The sequence below is a fragment of the Vidua macroura genome, chromosome 23 (assembly GCF_024509145.1).
Source record: "Vidua macroura isolate BioBank_ID:100142 chromosome 23, ASM2450914v1, whole genome shotgun sequence".
Classification (NCBI taxonomy): domain Eukaryota; kingdom Metazoa; phylum Chordata; class Aves; order Passeriformes; family Viduidae; genus Vidua; species Vidua macroura.
The window spans coordinates 2,505,774-2,531,503 of NC_071593.1; the positions used below are offsets into that span (position 1 = coordinate 2,505,774).

At 53.3% G+C, this 25,730-nt stretch overlaps 3 protein-coding genes and 1 long non-coding RNA gene across 18 annotated transcripts; all 4 read right to left on the reverse strand.

The window, feature by feature from the left end:
* Positions 1–1,058: 1,058 nt before the first annotated feature.
* On the reverse strand, positions 1,059–11,203 carry LOC128818307 (uncharacterized). 11 transcript variants are annotated; one of them, XR_008440446.1, is made up of 5 exons: positions 8,505–10,179; positions 6,089–6,979; positions 4,035–4,096; positions 3,297–3,629; positions 1,059–2,333 (listed from the first exon to the last, which is right to left on the reverse strand). It is a non-coding gene; the product is annotated as an uncharacterized LOC128818307 (long non-coding RNA). The 11 variants fall into 11 exon arrangements; XR_008440445.1 differs by lacking the exon at positions 1,059–2,333 and adding an exon at positions 2,623–2,814; XR_008440449.1 differs by lacking the exon at positions 1,059–2,333 and adding an exon at positions 10,953–11,203 and having other exon boundaries at positions 3,226–3,629; positions 8,505–9,576.
* A 2,535-nt stretch (positions 11,204–13,738) lies between these two features.
* FBLIM1 (filamin binding LIM protein 1) lies at positions 13,739–18,398 on the reverse strand. Of its 4 annotated transcripts, none has more exons than XM_053997783.1 (9): positions 18,234–18,398; positions 17,253–17,299; positions 16,991–17,131; positions 16,011–16,228; positions 15,500–15,633; positions 15,310–15,421; positions 15,051–15,220; positions 14,566–14,958; positions 13,739–14,268 (listed from the first exon to the last, which is right to left on the reverse strand). In XM_053997783.1, the coding sequence occupies exons 4-9, from the start codon at positions 16,201–16,203 to the stop codon at positions 14,155–14,157; spliced, it is 1,116 nt and encodes a 371-aa protein (XP_053853758.1). In that variant the 5' UTR covers positions 16,204–16,228; positions 16,991–17,131; positions 17,253–17,299; positions 18,234–18,398; the 3' UTR covers positions 13,739–14,154. The 4 variants fall into 4 exon arrangements, with proteins under 4 accessions (XP_053853758.1, XP_053853762.1, XP_053853761.1 ...); XM_053997787.1 differs by lacking the exon at positions 18,234–18,398 and having other exon boundaries at positions 14,566–14,683; positions 14,780–14,958; positions 16,080–16,228; positions 17,253–17,898; XM_053997786.1 differs by lacking the exon at positions 18,234–18,398 and having other exon boundaries at positions 14,566–14,683; positions 14,780–14,958; positions 15,310–15,373; positions 17,253–17,898.
* Positions 18,399–18,972: 574 nt separating this feature from the next.
* TMEM82 (transmembrane protein 82) lies at positions 18,973–22,463 on the reverse strand. The gene is made up of 6 exons (XM_053997788.1): positions 22,166–22,463; positions 22,022–22,094; positions 21,639–21,813; positions 20,481–20,889; positions 19,728–19,915; positions 18,973–19,628 (listed from the first exon to the last, which is right to left on the reverse strand). Exons 1-6 carry the CDS (start codon positions 22,242–22,244, stop codon positions 19,563–19,565), a joined length of 990 nt encoding a protein of 329 aa, XP_053853763.1. The 5' UTR covers positions 22,245–22,463; the 3' UTR covers positions 18,973–19,562.
* Positions 22,024–24,967, reverse strand: SLC25A34 (solute carrier family 25 member 34). 2 transcript variants are annotated; one of them, XR_008440484.1, is made up of 6 exons: positions 24,278–24,967; positions 23,645–23,710; positions 23,126–23,278; positions 22,901–23,035; positions 22,589–22,809; positions 22,024–22,094 (listed from the first exon to the last, which is right to left on the reverse strand). XR_008440484.1 is itself a non-coding variant. In XM_053997789.1 (5 exons), the coding sequence occupies exons 1-5, from the start codon at positions 24,731–24,733 to the stop codon at positions 22,645–22,647; spliced, it is 975 nt and encodes a 324-aa protein (XP_053853764.1). In that variant the 5' UTR covers positions 24,734–24,967; the 3' UTR covers positions 22,563–22,644. The 2 variants fall into 2 exon arrangements, 1 of the variants encoding a protein (XP_053853764.1); XM_053997789.1 differs by lacking the exon at positions 22,024–22,094 and having other exon boundaries at positions 22,563–22,809.
* Between the last annotated feature and the right edge of the window lie 763 nt (positions 24,968–25,730).

Genomic DNA, 25,730 nt, shown 5'->3' on the forward strand with positions numbered 1-25,730 from the left:
AGCTTTGAAAATTGCAATGGGGCTGTGAGAGTTGTGATGGGGGGCTGCGAGAGATTTAACAGTCTCTGCAAGAATTGTCATGAGGGGCTGTGAGAAATGTCCTGGGGCTCTGCAGGTTGTGATGGGGCTGTGAGAAAAGGGGCTGGGAGACTTGCCATGCTGGGCTGGTGGAGTTGGAACAGGGAGCTGTGAGAGACAGAACGGGTTGTACTGCAAGGGCAAGGTCCTGCTGGCACGGCTCAAAGGGGCTTCACCCAGCCAGGGGCCCCAGCTGACCCCCAAACCTACAGCTCCCCCAAATCCCATAAGGATTCCAAAATCCTGGGGCACAAGCTACCTTCATCCCCAGGTGAGCACACACCCAGCCGTGGCCACCAGGCAGAGAAGTAAAAAGTTAATTGAGGTGGTGGCAGGGAGGGCCCTGTGCTGCCCTGGCTCTGGTGTCTGCAATGGCTCCAAAGGCCAGAGCAGCAGGAACCGCGAGTGGGGCTGCAGGGGGATCCCCAAACCCCCCCTTGGCTGCTCCACATGCTCCCCTCCGCTGACACAGGGAGGATGTGTCACCCTGAGACACTCCCTCCACCCAAGCAGGGTGGCCATGTTGTTCTGAGGCACTTCCTCCAACAGAACACAGACCAGGCTGCCCTGAAAACCACACAGGAGAAACTCCCGCTGTGGGAAGGAATCACCTCCCACTCCCCCACGGGGGCTGGCACAGCTGCTCCTTAATTAACCTGGGGTGAAGAAATTGCCCAGTGCCAATATCACCCGTCTCTAGTTGCCTGGCATGTCACACCCCAGCTCTGCAACGTAGAACTAAACATTTTTTAACCCACAAGAGCTTCTTTTCCACCGAAACATGCCACTGCACTGATAAAACACCTATTTCTATGTCCCAAAAGGAAAATGCCCAACCAGTTCTCGCTGTGAGACTCCGAGCAGCTTGAGGTCAGGATAAAACACACACCCACAGCCACAAGTGTTGGTATTTAAAGCCTTCACTGCTTTCACCACAGCAAACCCGTATTTCAGTATTTTCCATGGCCAAAGTCTCCTGATGACGTTTTGGTATTGATCAAACCCATGTTTTATTTGTCAGAGCTGCCTTCTGCCACCCAGTCTGGCCGGACACCGTAACCTTCCGGCAACAAGTCCACCTCGCTACTGGTCAAAGTCACCAAGCAGTAGTTCCTTAACAAACATGCAAATCTCCTGATTTAATCAGATCTCTGACGCACGTGGACTCGATCCGTGGTGGCCCCGAACCTTATCCCCGACTCCAGCGGCTGCAAGCCCATCCTTTGGCAGCCCCGTGCCTCAGTTTCCTCAGCGATGATGGGCTCTGCCAAACTGGGATCTACTGATTAATTAAAAACCCCAACAACTCCTTGCACGCAAACCATCTATTATTCAAAACGTGTGATGGAGCCACGTGCGCAAAGAAAACGCGCTGCCAACACGCTCCACCGGCGTTTCCAGTGTGGAACTGGGCTCAGCTTTCCATTTTACCTGGTGGGAAGCCCAAGGAGCAGTTTGTACATGTCTCTACCTTTAAGGGGCTCTCCATTTCAGAGAGGAAAAACCCAAACCAAAACTGCCAAAAAATCAAACAACTTTTCCATGACAAATTCTCCCTCTCTGATGGAGTGTATTTGCTGTAACTGCAATCCCAGCTGTTCTTTCTCCTGCTGGGGTGGCATCTCCAAGGGACACAAGGAAACCACACCAGCTCCCAGCTCCTTCCAGGGAATCTCACACACCGATGGAGTCACTGCTGTCACCCGGCCATCTCACAGGACATGCAGGGGCTGGGAGCTGTCACAAACAAAGCCATTGACTCTGTTGACAGGAGAGGGTTCAGACAAGTGCCAGGAGGGTTCCATTTACACAACAGCCAGCTGGAAGAGGAGCACAAAGCTCGGCTGGTGACGCAAAACAAAGCTCTGGACCATGGTGACACTCTTCAAATGCTTTGCAGGGAAGCTGTTCCTAGTTGCAACTGCACCAGCAATGCTGCTGTAACCAGATCCCCCAGCTCAGCTGAAGATTTTAAAGAACACAGTCTCAGGCTGGAGAGCAGAGCAGGTATAACCCTCCCCTCAGCAGGCCAGAGGGGCTGTGACGAAGGACCAACACCATCCTTGTGTCTGCAGAACAGACACACATTGTGCCAGCCCAGTGTCCTGCCACAAGCGACAGCATCATGAGCACCCAGGGGTGAGACACGGCTGCACTGCCCTGTGTGCTGCCCTTCCCGGGGGCCAAACAGCTGAGCACAAGGGGACTTGAGCTGTTCTCCATGACCCGATGGCCCTTGGCCTTTGGGACACACACTGCAAGGAACAATTTATATTACTCCTGGGAGGGTGTAGCCGAGAGCCCAGCTATCTCTGGACAACTCAGCCAGCCCCACAGTTAAAACATTTGGATGTTTCTTATCAGTACCTGGAGAGGATTAAAGTGCCAGGCCATTTACTAGTGAGGGAGCAGGTTATAAACCCATCTCAGCTTGAACACCACCTTCACATCAGGAAAAGCAAGGCAAGAATAGGACAGATCAAAAGAGAGCCATTAAAGGCGTGAGAAAATGGGGCTGCCATATAAGGAGCTAATAAAGTTAGCAGCTCTCCAGCTTGAAGGAAAAAAAAAGGGCAGGAGAAACAGAAAACATCCTTGGGTCCACACAGCAGCCTCTCTTTGAGGAGGAAAAACCAATAAATAGGAGTGGGCAGACACAATGCTTCAAAAGGCAAGTTTATCCTTTTTGAACACGGCGCCTTTCCGGAGCGGCAGAGCTGCCACGCATCGCTGAGACTGCTCATAGAACGTTTCAAAAAGCAAAGATTAGATACTGAACAAGGACAGCAACCAGGACTCTGTTGGCTCAGACCATAACTTCCTACCCTCAGGTCTGGCTCAGCAACATCTCTGTGTGGTGTGCTGGGAAAGGGGGACATTACACCTCTCCCTGGCTACATCAGCCGGGATTCATGGGGATCTGAGCGGGAACACGAGGGTTCTCCCCACCACCAGGACACAGCCAGTTCTTTTGCTTTTTGTAAAAAAGCAGGACGTTTCCCAGCAAAGAGCCCCAAGAAACACTCAGAGTGTTCCTTTGTTTGAGCTAGCCAGCTCCAGCCACCATCTTGTCAGGATAAAATGTATTTACGTGTCTTCCTCGCTCATTGATAGTATTTATTAAAAGAACACTATGACAACTGAATATCAAATTCCCAGCTAGGCTTTTATCTCCTTTTTAAGACAGCCTGAATTATTGGCCTAATTTTATAACTTACCCATTCTGCTTTATGCTCGTTTTCTCCAATAAAGAATTGGTGCTGTTTGATATTTAGGCCCATTTGTTGCCAAGACAGAGGCTATCAGCTTAGGTGCTGAAAACACTTGGAGCACAGAGCTGAGTTCTGGAGCCTTAACCAACACAAAGCACAGGATTTATATTAATAGAGGTCTTGATTTTGGTTCTTTTCAAGGGTTAGTGCTCCAAATCTTCCTGATGAGATGACTCTGTGCAGAAAACTCCCTTCGCGTTTTTGAAATGCAGTATTTAGTAATTTGTTTTCTGACGCTCTTCCCCGTGGTGTTCTTATCCACAGTGCCAGGGACAGGAGCTGCCACAAAATGCCATCATTTTAGCCAGTGGCTTAGCACCAGTCACATCCCACAGCCCAGTATACAGGGGCCCCTGGACCTCAGTTGACATTGAACCCATTATTATCTCTATATAAAAGCACATTTCTGTTTTTAAAATTCCTTCTACAAAGAACCAGAGGTTTCTTCAGCAGCAGAACCCAGTGTGATGGTTAAGCCACACAACTAAAACCTACATGCCAACATAGGACTGCAAAAGAGTTTACTCTTGCTTATGGTACAGTAGATATATTAGAAATAATACTTTTTCTTTAGCTTGTTGTTGGGAAACAATCACAGGAATATCACAGTGCCAGCTTCTGCCCTGCTTCACCTTGCCCCCAAACTCCTGTATAACCACGTGCCAGAGAGTTGTGTCTGCTCACCTCACAAGGGTTCTCCCCAAACACAGGGCTTTCATCACTAGACAGGACTATGGCTTTCCAGGCTGCAAAAGATTACATTTTAAGGGAAAACTAAAGAAACCAAACATAAAAAAAGACAGTTCCATGTAATTTGATACCCAAACAGGACAACTGCAAAGGATATAAATCTCCTAGGACTGGTTACATCACCGAATCCTCTACTTTGCCATTTTTAACACCTAATTGTTGCATTAACTCTACGTCCAGATGTGATTTTTACCTGTGTGCAATGCCCAGGAGAAAAAAAAAAAAAATCTCAGAAATTACACTGGAAATGTTACAGGACAAGGCTTTAGCACAAGCCCCAAAGTCTAAACCTGCAAGCTACAGGCTGCTTTTCCCACATTCCTCATTGGATTGAGCAGCATACCCAGCACAAAATAAACACCGAGCCACCACCATCTGAGCTTTAGTTTCATCAAACACCATTTTGATACCACAGCAACATGAGGGTGTTTAAATGAAAAGGAGTGACCCCATGTCTGTGGAGTTACTGCTCCTTCACTCCAGAGAAAGCACAAAGAGAAATATTTGTGCATCAACACCTGCTGCGCTCTAAGCCATGGCATGGGACAAGTTCCTCATCTGCCTTTGGCTTTTATTTTCACCTCTGCAGATCTCACAGTGCAGCTTTTTAACTCCTTGGGCTAAGAGCAAAGCTTGAAAGACCATGGTTTTCTTCTGAACAGAGGAGGAGTGGAAGTTTGTATTGCTTTTTGGCACTGGAAATTCAGGTTTTGTTTAGCTTGGAAATATCATGGATGTAGCTCGAGTAACTCTTCAGGGTGGTAAAAGTTCAGCACTCACAAGGCAATTCTCAGTCATTTATCCTAAACTGCCAAAGGAAAGTAATTTAGAGTCCCACAGGGTGTGCCAGCCTGAAAAATGTGGAATCATCCCAACAGGCAGCTTCTTGCTCCTCCAAACCTCCCTGCCAGCAAAGGCCTATGAAGAGTACAAGGTGTATCTCCAGACCAACACAGCCCTAATGAGGGAATAAAATCCAAATCTCTGTCCACACTGGCTTATTCCAAACAAGGCTCTAGGCACACTGTTCACACATCTACCACAGGGAGCAGGGTATGAAATGTGGCCTGGACACCTCATCCCCACCCTGCGCTTAATTTTGGCCAAAAAGAAGGATAAAGCTGTAGCTGTGCTAGAAATCCCTACAGCAACCAGTCAGTGAAATAATTTCTCCTAAGGGGCTTCTCCAGGGCCGGGTCAGACAGTGGCATCCATGGAATCCTGATGCAATATCCTCATTAAGAGTAGCTAACGACCCCCCAGCACTCCCACTGCACTAATGACTGCGGGAAGCTGCGCCTCCAAGCCATGTGTGACCTGGCAGAGACCAGCACCAGGTCTCTGGTTATTACCTTTGCAACACAACAAAAGAAATGACACCCAGTAAGGAAGCGTTTCCCTTCTTCCCCGCGAGTGAGCAGGACTCTGAGGAATGGAGTAATAAACCAGCTGCATCTCACAGGAGCAAGTTCACAGAGGAAAAAAAATATTGTTCAAGGGGACCCCGATCTTCTTCAACACCATTTAAGATGTTCAACACTCCCTCCAACCTCCACTGCCTTTGCCTGAGCAAAATTAGGAGGAATAGACTATCCCACATAGGTCTGTGGGCTTGGAGGGAAAGGGGCCCCACAGTTCTGCTCCCTGGAGGCACCCGCTCTCCCCACCCCTTTTGTGTGTATTTTTTTTAACGTGCCACACATCAGCACAATGCTGACAAGGGCTTTGTATGTTTTCTGCCTATGCAGCAGTTCAAGACACACAACTCTGGATTTTTTGAAAGGGAAAGGGGGAGGGAGCTGCCCTTTGCTGTACTGTTTAATTGCACCGCTTGCTCTTCTGCATGACCACAGGGAAGGGAAAAAGCACCAAGGTTTAAAAACAGAACCATTTTTAGTAGCCAAAAGCGTCAAATTCAGTCTTCTCACAAGATACAGTGGAGCTCAGAGTAAAATCTACCAGAGACAAGAAAAAAAATTATAATTCACCAGGGTTTCTTCTCTGGAGTTGGATGTGACCCCAGAAAACAGCTCATCCATCCTCACTTGCTGCTGTTACAGTCTCCACATTTGCACACCTGCCAATGCAGATTCCAGCACTGAAAAAAAAAGGAGGGAAAGGTCTGGAAAGCTGGACTGTCAGATTTTCCACCTGCCAGGAGCAGATCAACGAAGCTCGGGTGGCTGAGCTCCAAGGAGCAGCGAGCAGAGCACGTTACCAGCCTTCTGGAGTTCCCATCTCACACGCACATGCCTGATTCGGACAGCGCTGGCAAACAGCTTCCTTCAAAAATAAGGATGACTAATCCACAGCAGCGCCACTTTATTTATTTATTTTAAAGGCCACAAGGCAGAGCTTTTTCCAGAAGCATCAGCCTTTGTGAACCAGCAAGCAGTGGGAAGGGGAAGCCCTGGGACCCACTCATGCTCTGCAGACAGAAGTAACCACAGGAACACTGTGGGTTTGTGTGGCCCGTGTGTGACACATGCAAACATGGCTGGAGTCTTGTCCCTCATGGTTCTGGCAAGGCCAGATCCCACTGCCTGGGTGACTCCTGGATCCCTGCGTGGTTTGTAGGGATCTGCTGGTGAGAGGGGTTACATAAACAATACAACGTTTCCCGTGGAAAAAAACAAACAAACAAAAACAGAGGACAAAAGGCATGAAACAGCTTCAACCCGTAACTGCAGCGTGAGGGGATGTGCTGGGAAAAAACGGGGTGCAGGGATTTGGAATCAAAGCAGAGCACCTGAATCACTCCGTGGGCCCAGTCCCCCCAGCAAGGTCACTCTGGCTCGCAGGGACACACATTTAGTGCTCCAGTGCAAGGCTGCGCTGGAACCGCAGTGGAGGCAGCGCTGCAGGAGGTCACTTAGGGACTGCACAAAGGGAATGGATTAAAAAAAAAAAAAAAAGCCTAAGCAGATGTTTACTGACATGCAGCAAATCCACAGCTCGGCTCTGGAAAGCTGCGTGGCTGGAGGGAGAACAGCCCAGTTCCCAGGACACAGCAAATACTCTGCATCTACAGATTTAGGTTACAGCTTTTAGCCAGCCCCACACCCGCTACCCCACCCACCACCCCCCACCAAAAAAAAAAAACAAACCAAACCAAATTTGTCATCTTTTTAAGCACTCAGAAATTGAGGTTTGCCACCGAGGTGATTTTGGGTGGTGGCATCATTAAATACTTACCCACCTCACAGCCAAGGGCTGCACAATCTGAAATTTTTGAGTGTTTGCAAATGGTTTGGAAAGCTTTCCAAGGAAGGTGCTGTAGGATTGTAAATCCTTCCCGTTATTAATAAAAGGGAGCTATTGTTCCAGCTCTAATCAAGCCTTGTCTCCAGCTGGGCAATTTTAAAATGCAATTCAAAACACACACAGGAAAAAAATAAAAGATCATGAGGAAGCTTCGGGGTAAAAAACAAAACAAAACAAAACAAAACAAAAACCAAAAAACAACAAAACCAAACCAAAACAGTGAAGGAGAAATGGAAGGAAGGAAAATAAAAAATAATACTCCTGCTATTTAAAATGAATTCCGAGCAGGAGCATGCTGGGGCCAGGGGGGAATCCCCTCTCCCATCGCCTGGGAAAGGTCACTTATGCCATCGGTGCCATGGCCACGCCGGAGCAGAGCTGCGGCGCTGCCAGCCCTGCCTCATCCATCTCCATCAGCGACAGCTCTGCTTTCCATTTATTTAGAGGAAAAAAAAATAAAAAAACAAAATACACAAAAAAAAAAAAAAAAAAAAAAAAAAAAAAAAAAAAGGAACAACCTCCAAGTTGCAAACACCTCCCAGCGCTCTGTTTTCAAGGCTGGGGGAACGAACGAAGCAAGGGGGAGCGGCTTGGAATAAGGCTCCCAGTCAGGGAGAGGTGGCGCATCCTCCGCATCCTCCTCCTCCTGCCCGGCGCTGCGGCAAAGGCGCCGCAGTGGGGGCTCCCCGCCTCCGTGGAAACTTCTGGAACAAGCAGCCAAGCTGGAGAGAGGAGAGAAACCTTTATACCCGCAGAGGGGAGAGGAAAAAAACAAACCCATGTAATAAAAGGGAGAGAACTGCACAATGCCGGGGGGAAAAAATAAGAGATCTCTCTAAAAGTGAAGCCCCCGAGCGGCTCCGGCAGCCCCGGCTCGGGGGGTGGTGCAGCCGCGTCGGCTCGAAACAAAACGCCCCAACAAAGCGTATTAAAAAAAAAAAAAAAAAAAAAAAAAAAAAAAAAAAAAAAAAGAAAAGGAAAAAAAATGGTGGTGTTTGTAGCGCGAGATGGTGGGATAAAGGAGCTGATCCCTCCTCCTGGATCTACAGCAAAGCCGGCCATTGCAGTTCCATTTATCCTTCTTTTGTGCAATGAATTGTCTGATCCGGACTATTCGGTTGCATTTGCAGCTTCACTTACTGCGGTTTGGTTCTGTCGTGCTTTTTTCCTTTTTGTTTCTTTTTCATTGTTTGTTTTGGTTTTGAGTTTTTTTTCTGGGTGTATTTTTTCCTCTTTTTCATTAAAAAATAATCCTTCCCAAATCTCCCAAGGAAAATCTACATCTCTGTGGAACAAATAAAACATTCAGGCACAAACTTCCATCATGGACTGTAAAAAAAAAGAGATGGGTTGGTTTTTGTAATTTTTTTCTTCTTTTATTTTTATTTTTGATGGCATTTTTTCTCCTGCTTTTAGGACACATTGTAGTAGGAAACCAATGGAGGAAAACAAAGGTAATATATATATATATATATATATATAATCAAATATATATATGGGCCAAAGTTATAGTGATTATATATAATTAAATTATAGTTTTTAGGTATGTGGGCTTATTTTATATTTTAAGTAGTCCCTAGGAAAAGGTCATATATATAAAAATCTGAAATATATAGCAGTATTTATATATTTACATTTAATAAATACATACAAGTATTTTTGTATCCATAGAAGTAAAAGAGCATCTGTATGGGCCTAAATCTGCAATTCTATGGGAAAAAAGCAGTATTTTTGGTACGTAGCTTTTAAGAAATAAGAGGCAATGTTATAGCCTGTAACAACACTCTGATGCATGAAAAAAGGGTAAGGCAACATTAAAAGAATATTTAAAACAATAAAAAAAACCAAACTAAAAAAAAAGAAAGCATGGTACCTTGGCTACAGCCTCCAACAACGAGTGTGTGGATGTTAGGGTATTTGAGGGGTTTTTTTAATGGTATTACCATGTCTGATCACACCAATGTATGATTTTAATTACGTGAATGGCAGGCGAGCTGTCGTGGGGAGCAGGCGAGCAGCGATCGCTTCTTCCCGTACCACTCCGGCTCCGATGATATATCAATCCTTATGCGTTTGGGATTTTTTTTTTTTTTTTTTTTTTTTTTTTTTTTTGTGGTTTTATGGGTTTTTTTTTTGTTTTTTTTTTTCTCCCGTAAGCATTTTTGGGGATTTTCCATGCCGCGATGAGACTGAGAGATGGCGGCTTCAACCCCTGCGAAGGAGAAAAGCGGTGGAAAAGCAAAGAATTAGGCATAAACTACCCACCTTGGGGTTGCCTGTGGTGATCATGAAGGAAGGGGTGGGGGGCATGTGGAAAGCGCAATTCAGAGCCAAAACCCCTCAGCTGTGAGGGGAAAAAAAAAAAAAAAAATTATTAGGGGTATAACTGGGGGAGCGGGGGGGGAGCTGAGGTGAGAAAACCGGGGGCTCCGCCATGGCCGAATGAAAATGCGCATTTCTGGCTATTTTCACATCCTTTCGCAAAGGCGGCGAGAAGAAAAGGGCAGGAGGGAGGGGGAATAAGAAGAAGGTCAGGTTTCACCCGCAGCGCTTTCGCCGCCCGCCCGGAGGGGATTCCCACAGGATCAGAGCCCCTCCGCCGTGCCCACGCCGCTCCTCGCCCGTCCTTCCCCCCGCTCTTCGCCCGCCGCCATTTTGTCGCCTCAGAGCCGCTCCCGCGGCCCCGCCGGGCGGCCATTTTGTGAAGCGAGCGCGGGGGGGGCAGCGCCTGAGGGGCCGTGAGGGGCAGCCCCGGCCGGCGCCGCCTTCTGTCACCCCAAACCCTCCTTTTACTCCTCATTTAATCTTTTTTCTTCACGAGTTTCTCTTTTTTTCCCCTCACGAAACACTTCGTGCTTAACTCCCCGCCTAGAGCCCCATCGCTTCAGCAAAACAAACAAACAATAAAATAAAAACACCACTATACTCAGACGAAGCAATCCAATAAATGAGATTAAAGCATATTCCACAGCTTGGCTGTGAGGAAAAGTTTAGCTGCACGGAGAATTAAGGGATATATTATTATATTTTATATATTTATTCCCCATCTCCACTTCTCTCCCCCCCCACTAATAAATCCCTGACATCAATAATCCACCTTGACAAAGAGGATAACCTCTTCAAAAAATATCTACGTTTTTATTTCAATAAAACACCTCACTCACACTGCTTTACTGGACATTCCATCAAAATAAAGATATAACTTAAACCACTCAAAGCCAAATCTGGATGAAAATTGTTAATTTTCAGGAAACAGGGCTGCAGGATGCTATAATCACTGATTCATGAAGGAAATCTGGGATATGAAATAGCAAAACCCTGCTCACAGGTGTGTGCTGTGCGTCTGTTTTCAGAAATAGGGTGGGTTGGGCTTTTTATCCTTTATTTTATAAAGAAGCCAGTATAGCACTTGCAGCCTGGTAACGCGCTTGCGCACTTGCCTCATCCCTTTCCTCTCATGCTATCAAAATCAATGTGTTTTAAAACTACATTGTGGCAGTGGGTGGTTCAGTTTTGCCAGGAAAATTGGGGATAAATGAGAATATTAGCATGCAAATTGTTGCTTTTTTTTTTAAATATATATCTCACCTGTGCTGCATGACCTGGAGAAATCCACACTTGGCCTGTTCCTTGTAGAATCCCTGCTGGTTTTTGCCTCTCCCAGAATCAGCAGGATCAGACTGCTTTTCATTTAAGAAATATATATTTTTTTTTAGGCTGTGTCAAAGGAACATGCAGAAAATAGGTCTGAATGCTCTGTGGGGAAGAATAACGCTGCAGGGAGCTGGCTGGGATGTGACTGCCATTAACCTGGGATCCAAAGGAAAAAAAAAAACAGTTTTCCTGCAGTTCTTTCTATCTTATTTGAGAAAAAACATCGCCAGCACCCAACCTTGCTCCCACCACTTTTTCCAGCCCCTTTATCATCCCACTTTCCTTGCACCACACTACAAATCTTGCATTTTCCAAAGAAACCTGCAGAAAGGGTTTTTGTTGGTTTTTTGGGGTTTTTTTTGTGAAGCAACACTTTAACCACTGATTTAAAACCGCTACAGCTGTGCCTGGCAGCTCCTTCTTCAATTTAAAACCTCTTTTTAAAAACCAGGCAGTCCTTTGAGTTGTAAAAAGATAACCTTTAGGCTTTTTTTATGGGACGCATGGTTGTATTCCTGGGAGTAAGTTGGCCTCGCAGCAGAGCGAGAGATCGGATGCCTTCTCTGGGAAAGCCCGAGGAAATTTTATCCGCGGGCCGCACCCAGCCTGAAGTGAGGAAATATTTGCATTTGCTGCTCCTTGGAAGGCAGCCAGGTCCTTCCCGCTCTCCTCAGCCTGCCAAGAGGGATTGCAAGAGCTGACAGGCGTATTGCAGCAGCCAAGGGAAGGGCTGGAGCCATCCGGAGCGCTGCCATCCTCTCTGCCCTTTGCTGCTGCCACAGGGACAAGAGGAGGGACTTGGAGTGGGGTTTACACCTGGGTGGTCCGGGGGGGGCTCCACAAAGCTGTGGAGCCCAGCCCCCCCCAAATGTTATTTTTCAAGGCAGGATGCGTGGTTGGTTTATTTCTGCAGACCTGGGTGCCTGCAGAAGTGCTCGTGACGGGGTGAGGAGCCCAAGGACAGGCTGAGCCTCTGCAGCCGACCTGGGTTTGCTCGGCAGTGGGGGCAGTGGGACAGGATCCAGCTCCTGTGGCCTCAGCCCTGCAGGATCTCCTGCATTCGGCTCAGAATTCCTCGAGCTCCTCCCAAGGGAAAACACGGAGCTGTGCTTTTCAGGCAAAGCAATGCTCCCCAAGCCTCAGCTGGTAGTGCTTCTCCCTTTATCCGGGAAGATGCCTTAAATCAGCCTTTTTGTCCTCTTACCTGTGTCCATTTATCCCCATCCCTTGTCACCCTCCGCTCCTGAAATACCACGTCAAATCTGACCACGCCACATCCCTTCACCATGCTGCCAAACTCTCCAGCGGTGCCTTTCCTTTCTCCTTGCTTTCCAGGACCTTCTCCAAGGCTGCCTGTAAATAAAAGCATTTCCCTGCCTGTCTCCGGCCAAAAATTCTGCAGTCCCAGTGCCAACAGCCCATCCTGGAAGGCTCCAAGGGGGAAATACCCAACTCCTTCCCACCATTCCTCTGTGGAAGGGTAGTGCAACTTGCAATAACACATCCAAAACACTGCTCAGCATTGCACTTCCATCCTCCCCAAAAACCTTGAGTGGAAAAATATCCATATTACAAAATGCAAACAGTCCTTTGCCCTCTGGGCCTTCTTTTTCCTGCTCCCTTTGGCCACTGCCACATCCTTTCACTTTTTTAGCATTATTTTGGTGCCAGATTTTCCTCACAGTGCAAGAAGCTTTGGAAAGTGAGAGCTGACTTGGAGCTCAGGAATTCCTTGGCATGGGACAAGGAGTTCCCACCCAACTGGACCCAAAGCCACCAACTTACGTGTCCGGGACAGACTACAACTTATTTATAAATACGTTTAAAGCAAGTTATGATCTGATTGATGGCCCAGAGATGCTCATTAAAAAACTAAGTAATCAGCTTTGTAGACAGGGAAGAGTCATCAGGAAATAGTTATTGATGTGATTAATTAACCATCATTAACCCCTTCACTCATAAACACAGCACACGCCGGAGCTGTTGTATGTGATCCAGGAGCTGCTGGTCTGGTGGTTTTTTCTTTGTTTACAGCTCACATTTTCCATCAGGAAATCATTAAACATCATCTCACATGCTCATGCTATTTTCTGCTCTTGATTTGTGGCTTTTTAAACACTTTCGGTCAAAAAGAAAGTTACAAAGTTTCTCCGCCTGGTTTGCAACGCCCTCGCAAACAAAACCACTAAGCACCGGCAACATCAGTTGTGCAGATGTTGGGCACGCCGAGAAATGGTCTAATTTCTGCTGGTTTGAGGCCTGGACTGAGAGGAGATCAAAAAGCTTCCACTGGCAGAGCGATATAATCTTGGATAATATGCAGAAAGTGGGCTGTCGGTCTTTCCCAGCGTTCCGGCCCTGCGGGATGCTTTTAGCTGGAGTTTTACTGCCTGATGGAGGAATCTGTGCTCCGGCTGCCCTCTGCCGGCTCCGGATAGATAGTCAGCAAAAAAAAAACCCCAAACCACACCAAAACCCCTTTTACCAATACCACAAAACATCGCCAGATCCCATATCCACCCCAAAAAACAACACTCGGCTCTCCCCAGGGTGACAGCAGCATCTGCCATATCGCTACACCCTAAAATCAACTGTTACGGACCAACTCTCGCCATGCCTAGAAAATCCAAAACCGGCTTTTTTCCCCTTATTTTTAAACTTGGATTTTATAGGTTTGGAATGCAGGGTGGATTAAAGGAATGAGAGTTTAAAAACTTGGGGTTTTATTTAACTGCAAGTAACTAAATCAGTGCCCGCTCTCCACAGAGAGAAACATTTCAGTGAAATCCCAAGGAAGCTTGAGAAGAAAGAAGCACCACCCAAGAAAACCAAACTGGCCTTTGGAAAAAGGAGTTTAAAAAAAGAAATAAGGAATAAAACCTCCACTCCTCATTGCTGCTCTGTCAGGGCATTTTATATTCATGATGAGTGCAGAGCTGTGCCAGGACATATCCACAGTTCTCCACCCCACCAACCCACCGGGTCAGGGTCCTGGGGACATTTTGGTGATGAAAACCCAGTTCTGCAGTAATCTGGGGGTGCAGCAGGCACCCAGGGTTGGCCACAGGGTACATCCCACTGGGGGCACTCCCTTTTTGGTGCCTGGCACTGGAAGAGCTTGATGAGCTGCAGGGTCTCAGCAGGACGACTCGTTGCGCCAGTGGATGTGGCAGGACTTGCAGAGGAGGTGGTCATCCAGGGGGTAGCACCCATTCTCTGTCAGCTCCGGTGACAGGGGCATCCTACAGCTCTGGGGGGCAGGAGGGGAAAAGGAGCTACCTTTTAGGGGTCCCTGTGTGTGTTACATCCTATTTTCCCTGCAAAACCCTCCAGCACTCTGAAAAAGTGACAAACTACATCAAAAGCATGCAAAGCTGAAGTTCTCCAAACACATCACCACCACCCAATTTACTTATTTTACCCCTCCCCATTACTCATAAGATAAACTGGGGGCTAAAAACCAGTCGTGGGGGCTGCCATCCCTGTGTCCATGCTCAGCTAAGGCTCAGTGCCACCCCCTTGGCTTTGGGGACCCCCAGGGCCGTACCTCACAGCGGTAGCAGCTCTCGTGGAAGCTGCGTCCCAGGCACTCGATCTTGTAGGTGTCTTTGTCCTCGTGGGGGACAATGGGGCACTCGCAGGCGCTGCACACTGCGGCGTATTTCCTGATGGGAGCCAACGGGAGCGGCGTGAGCCCTGCGGGCTTGAGGGGACGAGCCAAACCCAGCTCCCAGTGTGGGAGACACTCCCCCATGGCCAACCTGTAGTAGTCGGGCACGCAGTACACATCACCCTGTTTGTCCACAGCAAAGCTCTCAGTGCCCATGGCCCGGCCACAGGCAGCGCAGGAGAAGCAGCTGGGGTGGTAGCCCTTGCCCAGGGCACGGACAATGTGCTCTGTGATCAGCCCCTGGCACTTGGCACATTTCTCCAGCGTGGCCTGGAATTTAGGGAACACATGCCATGAGACACCAGCCCACGCCCCAAGGGATGTTCCGAGTGTGCTGGTTTTCCCTGAAGGAGGATGGGTACCTGGAAGCAGGTGTCACACGTGGGGCACCCATCTCTCTGGAAGTAGCGCTGCCCAGCCAGGAGTCGGTGGCATGTACGGCAGGTGAAGCAGTCAGGGTGGTACTGCTTCCGCATTGCCTCCACCGTCGGCTCCCGGGGCGCCAGCGCTTTGTGGCAGAAGGCACAGATGTCTGCAAGAAGCAGGGAGAGTGGTTGGGAGCTGCGTACCTCAGTTTCCCTAAGTGGGGATGAGACTGTGCACAGCTGGGTTTCCCCTTACCTCTGGAGTTGTCCCTCCCCGGGTGCCCATTCACATCCTGCCACTGCCTCTTGCCTGCGTGCTCCTGGGAAAATGTGGGCAGCTTCAATTCAGCAGGGATGGTGGAAGGGGCCTGGCAAGTGGGGAAGGGCAAAGCCATGTTAGTGAGGAAGCTGAGGCACTGGGGGAGGTGCACTCTTGTTATCCTCACCTGGAGGGTGGCAGGTGCTGCAAGGTCCAGTTGCTGCAGTGCCAGACCCAGCGGCTCCACAGACAAGGGCTGGGGCACTTCAGAGAGGGGCAGGACTGGTGGGGATGCAGGTACAGGGGCCGCCGTGTGGGTTTCTGCAGCAGCAGACAGATGTGGGGGATTTAGGGGATCAATAATGTCCAGTAGCACCCCATCACAATAACGCCCTGTCACAATAACACGCCAACAGCTTTGCAGCAGCACTCGCTGACCTGCCCCAAAAGCAAACGCCATCAAAGCAGGAGGGGACAAACAGCACCGATAAGCACCCAGCAATGGAGAGCAAACACAGCCCGTCCCCAGGAGCCGGATCCATGCCAGGATGTGTGCAGGGATTTGGGGAATAACTCCCCAAAACATACCCCCACGTCCCCTTCTGCATGCACATCCTTTAGCAAAGCATCTCCACAGCCTCCTCTGCCCCATCACCATCCTTCCACATCGCTCGCAGCCCCCCATGGACACCCCTCACCTCCGTAGGGCAACGTGGGGGGTGACAGCAGGATCTGGGGGTGATGAGTGCCGGGGACCTTGGCATCACCTGGCTGTGGCTCCCGTTGGGTTTTCTCCTTGGTAGCCACGTCCCTCTGTGGTGGCACGAGGGTGATGAAGATGGATGAAGCAATTCTCTTCTCTGCTTTCCCTGGCAACATTGCTGAAGCCATGGAAAGGCCAGATCAGGGGTTGATTCTAAGGAAAATAAGAAAGAAAGAGAGCAAAACTCGCAGGCACACTGGCAGCTCCTGCAGCCGTGCTGCCCTTCGGTATCAACCCGCCTCCCTCCTCCCGGAAAGGGAGAAGGAACAAGCGTCCCATCCCACGTCACAGCAATAAATGGTCTCATGCCTGGGAGGACACAGGGTACAGAGTCCTGGCAAGGCAGCAGCTGATATCTCCCATTTTCACACCTCTGTGGCCATATTGCACCTTTTCATAAGCATTTGAATCTCCTGTATTTCCTCTTATTGCTCCTACCCACCTGGGATTAAACTCCCCATGGGCAGCAGGAAGTACCCACCTTTCCTTTTAAAAAACAGGGCAGCTATAGGATTTTGCTTTTGCAACCCCTTTTTTGAAATCTTTCTACATCCCCATTCCCTCCCTCCTTACCCTCAATTCCCTGCCAATCACTTCCAGCTCTGCACATCCCCCTTTTTACTTTTCCAGGTGGGAAAACTGAGGTGTGGTGCTGTGAATCACCACATCCCCGACACTGACACATCCCCTGAGCAGCACCCGGCAGCACAGGCAGGACGCACCCGACCCCGAGAAACCCTGCTCAGGAAGGAAAAGGGCTGTTTATCCAACTTCCCAAGGGGAAAAGCAGCTGGGGCGAAGCTTCCCCTTCCCAAATGGAATGGATTGAGGGGGGGAACCCTGAGGCTTTAGTCAGGGCGCTGTGTTGGTGAAGCAGAATTCATCCCTGAGGTGAATTGGCAGCTTGAAAAATACCTGTGTGATGAGTTCCCGGTCTCATGCGGCTCTGCTCCCCCAAAATCCCACTCACAGGAGTCAGCACATCCTTTGAGGGGCAGACAGACTCCCCGAGGTGGGCAAAAAGCTTCGCGACGTTCCTGCCGGTGACTTCAGCCTCTGACTCAAGGGATTAAAGAGGAAGGGATTAAAGAAGAAAAAGAGCCCCGAGCACTTCGCTCCCTCTTTCCCTCCCTCCCCGCCGGCTACTGGCGATACCGGCCTTCGCCCAGCTCCTCACCCGCCGGAGCCGCCGCTTTTCCTCCTCCCCAGCAGAGCTGCGGAAAACTTAGGGGGAAAAAGAAAAGAAGAATCATGAAAAAAAAAAAAAAAAAAAAAAAAAAAAAGAAGAAGAAGAAAAAAAAGAAAAATAAAAAAACAGCCTAAAAAAAATTTCTCCGGGGTTAATGGGAACCATGTGCTCATCGCATTCCTCTTTGTGCCGGGGCTGACGGGATCCCGGCGGCCCCGTGGCGGCACCCCCCAGATGATCCCCCCGGCCCAGGGCTATCAGGCTGGTCGAAGCTCGAGGGGTGCATTAATGGGGTCTCCCCTCCCCATGTAGCTCCATCCTGGTTTGGGGTGGCAGAGGCCACACTGGAAAGGAACCCCCCTCGTTTCCCTGAAATCTCCTGGGATGGAAGTTCAGGTGGGATTGATAGGAATAAGGTTACTTATGGGGTATCCCCACAACCCCCAAAACTGGCATGGGACACAGCCCTCTAGAGCTGCACCTCAACTCTGCCCCAGGGACCTCTCAGAGGGTGCTCCGAGGACGCCCAAGGAAAAAGGGATGGGATGGGGGTACATACCGCTTGGTGTCCCATCTTCCCTCACCCCAAGTGGTCCCACTGTCCTCTTGTCCCTCACCTAGGGGTGGCCTTGCAGCCCCCCGGCATCCCCTGTGTCCCACCGTGCAGCCCCACCGCTTCCTGTCCCCTACCTGGCAGTGCCCTGTCCCCTGTGGAGCAGTGGTCCCACCGTGTCCCCCTGCCTGGGAGCCCCCATGCCCTCCCTGGGAGAGTCCCCAGTCCCCTCCTTGGGGGTGGCTCTTGGTCCCCTTGTCTCACCCAAGGATGACTTCGGTCCTTATCCCATCACGTGGGGGGTCCCGTGTCCCATATTGGGGTGTCCCCTGACCCCTCCTGGGGGGGGTTCCAATCCCACATCTGGGGCGGTCCCTACCTGAGGGTGGCCCCTGTTCCCTACCTGGGGGTCGTACCTTGCGGGCGAGGTTCTCTGCCCGGTGGGCGAGGGGTGTCGCCTGCCCGGAGGTGGCTCTGCAGCCTCTCGGGGGGTGACCCTGTCCCCGTCCGTGTCCCCTACCTGGGGAGCCGGTGCGGGTCCCTCCGTGCGCTCCGCGGGCGCGGCGGGGGCAGTGGGAAGGCAGAGCCGCCCGGCATCACCGCCCCTTCCTCCCTCCTCCTCCTCCTCTTCCACCTCTCTTCCTCCTCCCCCCTGCCTGCCCCACAGCCCCAGGCGGAGGAAAAGGGGGACACGTGTCCTTAGGGTGTCCCGTTCACCTCCCGACTGCCCCACGCTCCCCAAAGTGCTCCGTGGGGGCCCCATCTACCCCAGGGTGCCCCATATGCTCTGGGATTACCCCCTCCCAGGTTTTCCCACGGACCCTCTGAGAGCTCCACACACCCTCAGAGCACCCAACCCCAAAGGGTGCCCTGTGAGCCCCCCATACACCCCCGGGGTGCCTGTGTACCCCAATACAGCCATAATATCTCCATATACCCCCAGGATAACCCCTATCCTCCAATACAGCCCCAGTTACCCCCATGCAGCTCCATCCCCAAAATGCCCCATATTTCTTCTATGTACCCCCAGGACACCCATGTGCCCTCCTAGAGCCCCAGCATGCCCCATAAACCCCTACAGAGCGCCCGGTGCCCCGAACACCCCCAGACCTCCTCCTGCTCCCCCCTGCATTGGGGGGTCCATGCCCAGGCAGCCAGAACCCCCCCTCCCCACACTGCACCCCACCTTCACAGGGCCTGTTGTCCCCTGGCACAGCACAGCAAGGTGCAGCCAGGGGGAAACTGAGGCACTGGGGCACTTCCCAGCCAGAGGGTCAGCCCACTCAGTGCCTCAGTTTCCCTTCCCAAGAAGGAATTCTACCCACCTCCCTCAAAAATCTGCACCACCACCATTCCAAGTGCCTTTCCAGCACAATGGGACCCCAGCTTGCTCTGCCCATGGATTTTGCTGGAAAAAAACCTTTATTTTCTGAGATTTATAATCCCCTGGATGCCCCTGACAGTGTGGCCCAGCTGCCAGCAACGATGGGACATCCATCAGCATCCTGCAATCCCACTGGGACCAGAGAACAAACCCCAGCAGTGCTGCAACCTCACGGGATCCCCCCAAAAACCAGGGGCAACATGAGCCTTCCCCCCAACCTCCTCCATCCCTTGGGATGGGGTTGGACGCCTTCCAGGAGCCCTTTTTCCCTTATTCCCCATGGGAGATCTGTGATGGGGGGGATTCTGGGGTGCCCAGCGAATCCACCCTGAGTTTCCACTGTCCGGTTCCACCCCGCGGCTCATCGGGGCGTCTCCTCCGATCCGGATCCCGACAGACTATCCACGCGAGGCTGCTGGGCAAAATCCTGGGCGGGATGGAAGAGAGAAGCCGAAAGGCCTCTCAGCGTGGCCCAGCGTGCCGCCGGCCCTCACCCCGCGTGGCAGGGAGGTGTCCCCCCTCTCACCTGCCTCCAGCAGGACTCCAGCAGGACGCCGGAGCGGAGCAGGCACCAGAGCTCCCCCAGCAGAGACACGAAGATGTGCAGGATGTCGGTCCATCGGCCCACGGTGAGGAGGAGGATGAAGAGGCCGCCCATCCGCACCACCACGGTCCGGAACGCCGGCCCCCTGCCCGTGCTCTGCCGGGACTCCTCTGCGAGGACACGGCATTGGGGAGCCACCGCGGGGACGCTGGGACCTCCGCAGCCCCACAGTGGGGACACCAAGCATGGGGTGGCTTTATGTATAGCCCATGTAGCCCCTATACACCCCCAGTACATCCCTTGTACCTCTCATACAGTGCCAGGGTGCCCCAGGTACCCCCAGGACATCCCATGTACTCTCTGTACCCCCAATACCCTCTATGTACACCCAGGATATATATACACACACCCCCTACAGACCCCCAGGATGCCCCATATACCCCTATACACCCCAGAATGTACCATATACCCCCTTACAGACCCCCAGGATGCCCCATATGGGCCCTATACACCCCCAGCACATACTATATATACACCACCTATACAGCCTAAGGACGCCCTAAGTACCCCCTGCATACCCCCAGTACACCCCATATACCCCGCACTCCCCATCTGCCCCTATGCAGCCCCAGGTGGCCTCTAGTGGCCCCACACACCCCGAATACATCCCACATACCCCCACAGCACACCCCACTCGCCCCTCAGAGCCCCCCGTGGTGGGCCAGCCCCACCCACCCTGCATGTAGACGACCAGCAGGGTGTAGCAGATGGTCAGCGGGGTCCAGAAGCGCACGGCCTCGCCCGTGGAGAGGAAGTCGCGGTTGATGAGCTCCACGGCGGCCAGGTCGGCCACGGCGAAGGTGAGGGCCAGGGCGTTGCGCAGCAGGCGCGGGATGCCGTGCCCCGAGGCCAGCAGCAGGATGCAGACGCCGCAGTAGCGCTGCCGGCTGTGCAGCTCGTACAGGGCGCAGACGTGCCGGGCCAGGCGCCGGGCGTGCAGCGCCAGCAGCCCCGCCAGCCCCGCCGCCAGCGCCAGGTTCCAGCTGCGGTGCGGAGCCCCCTCCAGCAGGAAGCTGAGGCCGCAGGACACCCCGCAGCCCAGCGAGTACTGGCACAGCAGGTAGAGCTGGCTGCTGTGGGCGCCCTGCAAAGCAGCGGGGGGGGTCATGGAATCGTGGAATCGGTGAGGCTGGAAAAGACCTCCGAGATCAATGAGCCCAACCGTTCCCCCAGCATTGCCGTGTTCACCTCTACTCATGTCCCCAAGTGCCTCATCCAAACACTTGTTGAACCCTTCCTGGGTCGATGACTCCAGCACTGCCCTAGGTAGCCTGTGCCAGTGCCTGAGCACCCTTCCCATGAAGGATTTTTCCCAATAGCCAATCTAAACCTCCCCTGGCTCAGCCTGAGGCCGTTCCCTCTCCTCCTGTCCCTGTTCACTGGGAGCAGAGCCTGACCCCCCTGGCTGTCCCCTCCTGTCAGGGAGCTGTGCAGAGCCAGAAGTTCCCCCCGAGCCTCCTTTTCTCCAGGCTGAGCCCCTTTCCCAGCTCCCTCAGGCACTCCTGGTGTTCCAGCCCCTTCCCAGCTCTGTTTCCACCTCTGGACATGCTCCAGCCCCTCAATGTCTTCCCACGGAGGTCCCAGAACTGGAGGTGTCCCAGCAGTGCCAGCACAGGGGACAAGCACTGCCCTGAGACTGTGCCCACACCGGGACCAGCCAGGGGCCATCGGCCTCTTGCCCACCTGGGGACACCTGGCTGAGATGCAGAGGGACACATGGCCCCCTCCACCCACAGCCCCTCCATCTCCTGTGGGTGCTGAACAAATCCCCAGTTTCCCAGCTCCATCCACACCATATCCCACCGTGCCTCAGTTTCCCCCATGCCATCTCACCTTGCCAAGGGAGAGGATGGTGGAGACGGCGCGCAGGGAGAACTCCAGCACCACCAGCGCGGCCACGCGGGAGCCCACCAGGGCCAGGACAGCGGTCAGCACCAGCACGTGCAGCGGCTCCAGCAGCGGCCGCCGCGCCGCGATCGCCTCCTTCTCCGCCTGCCTCTCGGGGTTGCTGGGGACAGCAGGGGGGGAATGCTGAGCCAAGGGGATGTCACCCAAAATGGAGTGACAAGCCTTAGTGACATCCCCCTCTGTGCTTTGCACAGAGTGCAGCCCCTGCCCTGAACCCCTCGGTGCCAAGAGCCACGGCCCAACAGCAGATCCCAAAGTCAGATCCCCAAAACCAACCTGCCCCCAGGGGACAAAGGGCTGGCGCTTACTTCACACACTGGATGTAGAGATAAACCTTCAGGAGGCTGCAGAGCACCGAGACAGCGCAGGCACCCACCAGCCCTGCGGGGAAAGGCAGCAGTGGGTCACTGGTGTCCCCTGGGCTGTCCCCAGGCCACCCTCGGGGATCTCACCTTGCAGGAGTGCATCCAGCAGTGCCCAGCCCCACGCCAGCCCGGGAAACGCCGGGAGCCAGGACCCCAGGGAAAACATTTTCGATGGAGAGGAGCCACAGTGTAGCCAGGCCCCGGCTCCAAGGTCCGCGGGGTGGAGGCGGGGAGTGGCCCCCCCCGGCTAGTAAATCATTATTGGGGCAAGCCAGGGCAGCTGGAGCCCTGGCCGGATGAGGTGAACTCCAGCTGCCCCGTGGAGGTGAAAATTAGGAGAAGAGGGATGTGATGCACATGGAGGGGCTCAGGGACCACCAGCACCTTTAACCTCCCCCACGACAGCATTGCCATTCTCCTCTCCACCCTGAGGCATCGCAGCATTTCAGGTCCTGCCCCCCCATCTGCACCACCCCAAAGACCCCAAGACAACACCAAAAATAGAAAAACCTCTTTATTAACATCGGTGGTGGTGGCAGGAGTCTGTCCTACAGCCCTGGGGGCTGCTAGTGCTGAACCATGTTCCTGAGCTTGTCCCAAAAGAAGAGGCTGAGGACAGTGTGGGGACCAAGGCGGAGGTAGACGGCGCCGATGCCCTTGTACAAGCCCAGCAGCCCCTCTTTGCTGGAGATTTGCAGGATACAATCCAAAAAACCTCGGTAGAGCTTGCCCTGGGGAGAGAGGAGCCAGCTCTGCACCCCTGCCGGATGCAATCCTGGGCAAAGCCGTGTGTCCCCTGTGCCGTACCCAGAATGGCCTTACCGTGCCGTCGGCGTCCACCGGCTGGTTGTAGAGACGCGTGCTGATCACGTCAAAAGGTGTCATTGTCACAGCCACAGCCACACCACTCACCATGCCCCCCGCCAGCACCGCCGCCCAGCTGCCCTTCCTGAACCACTGCGGGAAGTGCCGGCATCAGCTCTTCCCAACAATGAAAGGGAGCACGGGGGGCCGGTGGCGGCCGGATCCGGCACACGTCCCGCTCACCTGGTGCTCGCAGACCCAGTCCTTGGCGGAGGCGAAGGTGGCGAGCTGCACGGCCGAGCCCACGGCCACGCGGGGCACGGCGCCCGTCACCCCCCGCCACAGCCCCACCACCCCGTGCTGCTGGTAGATGCTCTTGAAAGCGCCGGAGATGCTCTGGAGAAGAGAGGAAATTGGGGGAAATGGGAAAAATGGGAATGGTGCATCCCACCTGGCCAAAATTTCCCACCCTGGCAAAATATCCCACCCCTGCTGGTGGTGACATGAAGCCACTATTGGCTTTGGAGAGATCTCAGGGGGTCTGGATTCTCCGGATTTGGTCTCGCAGCCCCACGTGCCTGTCACACCCCCTCTGTTCTCACACTGTTATTTATAGCATCATTACGGGGCCAAGCAGCCAAACAACAGCTTTAAATTCCTGCTGACCAAAATAGCTTCGTCCCCGCTGGGGCCCGGAGCGTGAACGGACAAGGTGCCACCAAACCCTCTGTGTCCCCTCACCCCACCCCTGTCCCCACTCACCTCATGGTTGTGCTGGTGGCCCACGGCCATGGCTGACAGTGTCTGGGCTTGGAGGTGGGTCTTGACCTTGGGGGGGACAATGCCAGGTGACAAAACCCTCCAGTGCCCCCGCTGGGACCGGCTGTGGTCCCCCCATCTTCTTGGCAGATTTTGAGGGGAAGTTTCAGCCCCCCCAACAGACACGGGGGACACAGCTGAGCAGCCAAGTGGTAACTCCAGACTTTGAATCCCGTTCCTTTTACCCCTCTCACCCAGGGCAAAGGGACCCTGCAAACACCCACTGCTGGAGCTCTGCAACCCCAAAAAAACAGGGAAACCTTCTAAAATGGGAGGGGGGGAAACCCCCACAATTTTTGGGATAATTTCCTTATGGGGGAGTTCTCTGCTGGTTTCCTGAGGGGGATTTGGGGGAGAAGAGGAGGGGAAGAGCATGCACAAAAGCAGGGGAAGAGCATGCACAGCGCAGCCCCACATTTTGGGGGGAGTGGGGGGGGATGAAGCAAAGCAGCAGAAGAGAGAGTGCATTAAGCCAGTGTTTTTAGGATGCAGCCAAGATGCCGAACCTTTTGGGGGGGGCCCCCAAAACACCCCCTCGCCCCCACCCCACGGCCTTTGAGGCGGAGCAGCACTCACCAGGTACGCGGGGCTGCCCACGATGGCTCCCACCGCCCCGGCCACGGCCCCGGCGGCCACGGTCCCGCCGGGATACCCGGTCCAGCCGGCGTCCTCGGCGTGGGAATAGCAGTAGAAGCGGACGCCGTTCATGAGCCCCTGGTAGAGCAGCCCGGCCGCCAGCCCCTTCTGCAGCCCCCGCAGCCCGTCCGCCCGGCACACGGCCACGGCCGCCCGCAGCACCCCGCGGTAGGGCCGGGGGTACGTGCCCGGGGGCTGCAGCTCGCCCTGCAGCTGCAGCCGCGTCTTCACCACCTCCAGCGGGTTGGTGAGGAAGCAGGCCAAGCACCCGGCCGTGGCCCCCAGCACCAGGTCGGTGGCCGGGGGCACTCCCCCGGCCGGGGGGCTGTTTTGGGGGGGGTACTGGAATTCCTGCAGGGAGTCGGGAGGGCGGGGGGCGAGGGTCCCCGCCGCCATCCGGCACCTGCCCGCGGGGGTGGCCCCAGGCTCCACCTTCCCAAACAACCGCAGGGAAAAAAATCCGGGGGGAGCGAGAGCGAGCGAGCGCCGCCTCCTGCAAACCAACCCCCCCCCCCAGTCCAGCCCCCAATTTGGGGAAGGGATGTGGGGCAAAGGTCGGGCCTGGGGATGCGTCTCCGGCCGCCCCCCCACCCCCGACACCGGCGCGCCCCCGGCAGCCGCGTCCAGCCGGGCCCGCTCTCACGTGATGGTGCTGCCCCGGCGCAAATAGGGAAAAGCAGGCAAAAAAAAGGGCGGGTAACATTGAAACAGAAACGGAGGGAAAGGAATTTTGGGGGCGCACGCAGTCACCCCCGCCGCCCCAGCCAGCCTGGGGAGGAGGATGAGGACTGAAAACTCGCTGCGCTTGTGGCCGCGGTGCGGGGGGGACTTGCAGAGGGTCTCGCCCGCCTCTCCCGGTGCTTTGAAATTGGAGCTTCCCGCGGAAAAATGCTGCGGGGGGTGGGGAATGTCGGTGTCCCGCCCCCCGCCGTGGATTCCTATTTTTGGGGCTGCGCAGGCACCCCCTGGGACCTCCATGGCCGAGACTCTGCGGTGGTTACTGAGGGGCAGGAGGTGTGAACCCCCCCATACCCCAGGCTCCTCCCTGCCAGTGGCTGTCCCAATCCCAATATCCCCCAACACTTTCGTTTTGATGTCAGAAGTCATGGAGGGTTTATGGGGACAGAGGGTGATGCTGGCAGTTGGCCCCATGGCTGTTTCTTTCTTTTCTAGACTGGACTAGATCTCCCAAATCTAGCAGACTGGGAATATCTCTTGGATCCAGGGATAAGCAAGGACAAAGCATGAAGACTTTCTGTCCTGATGGGTAATTCCCATTTGAAGCCACAAACATGTCCCACCACAGGGTTAACACTTGGGGTTTAGGGAGGAGTTGGAGGTGCACATCCTCCCCTCTTTTCATCCAAATCCCCTTCTCCCTGCCCAGAGCCAT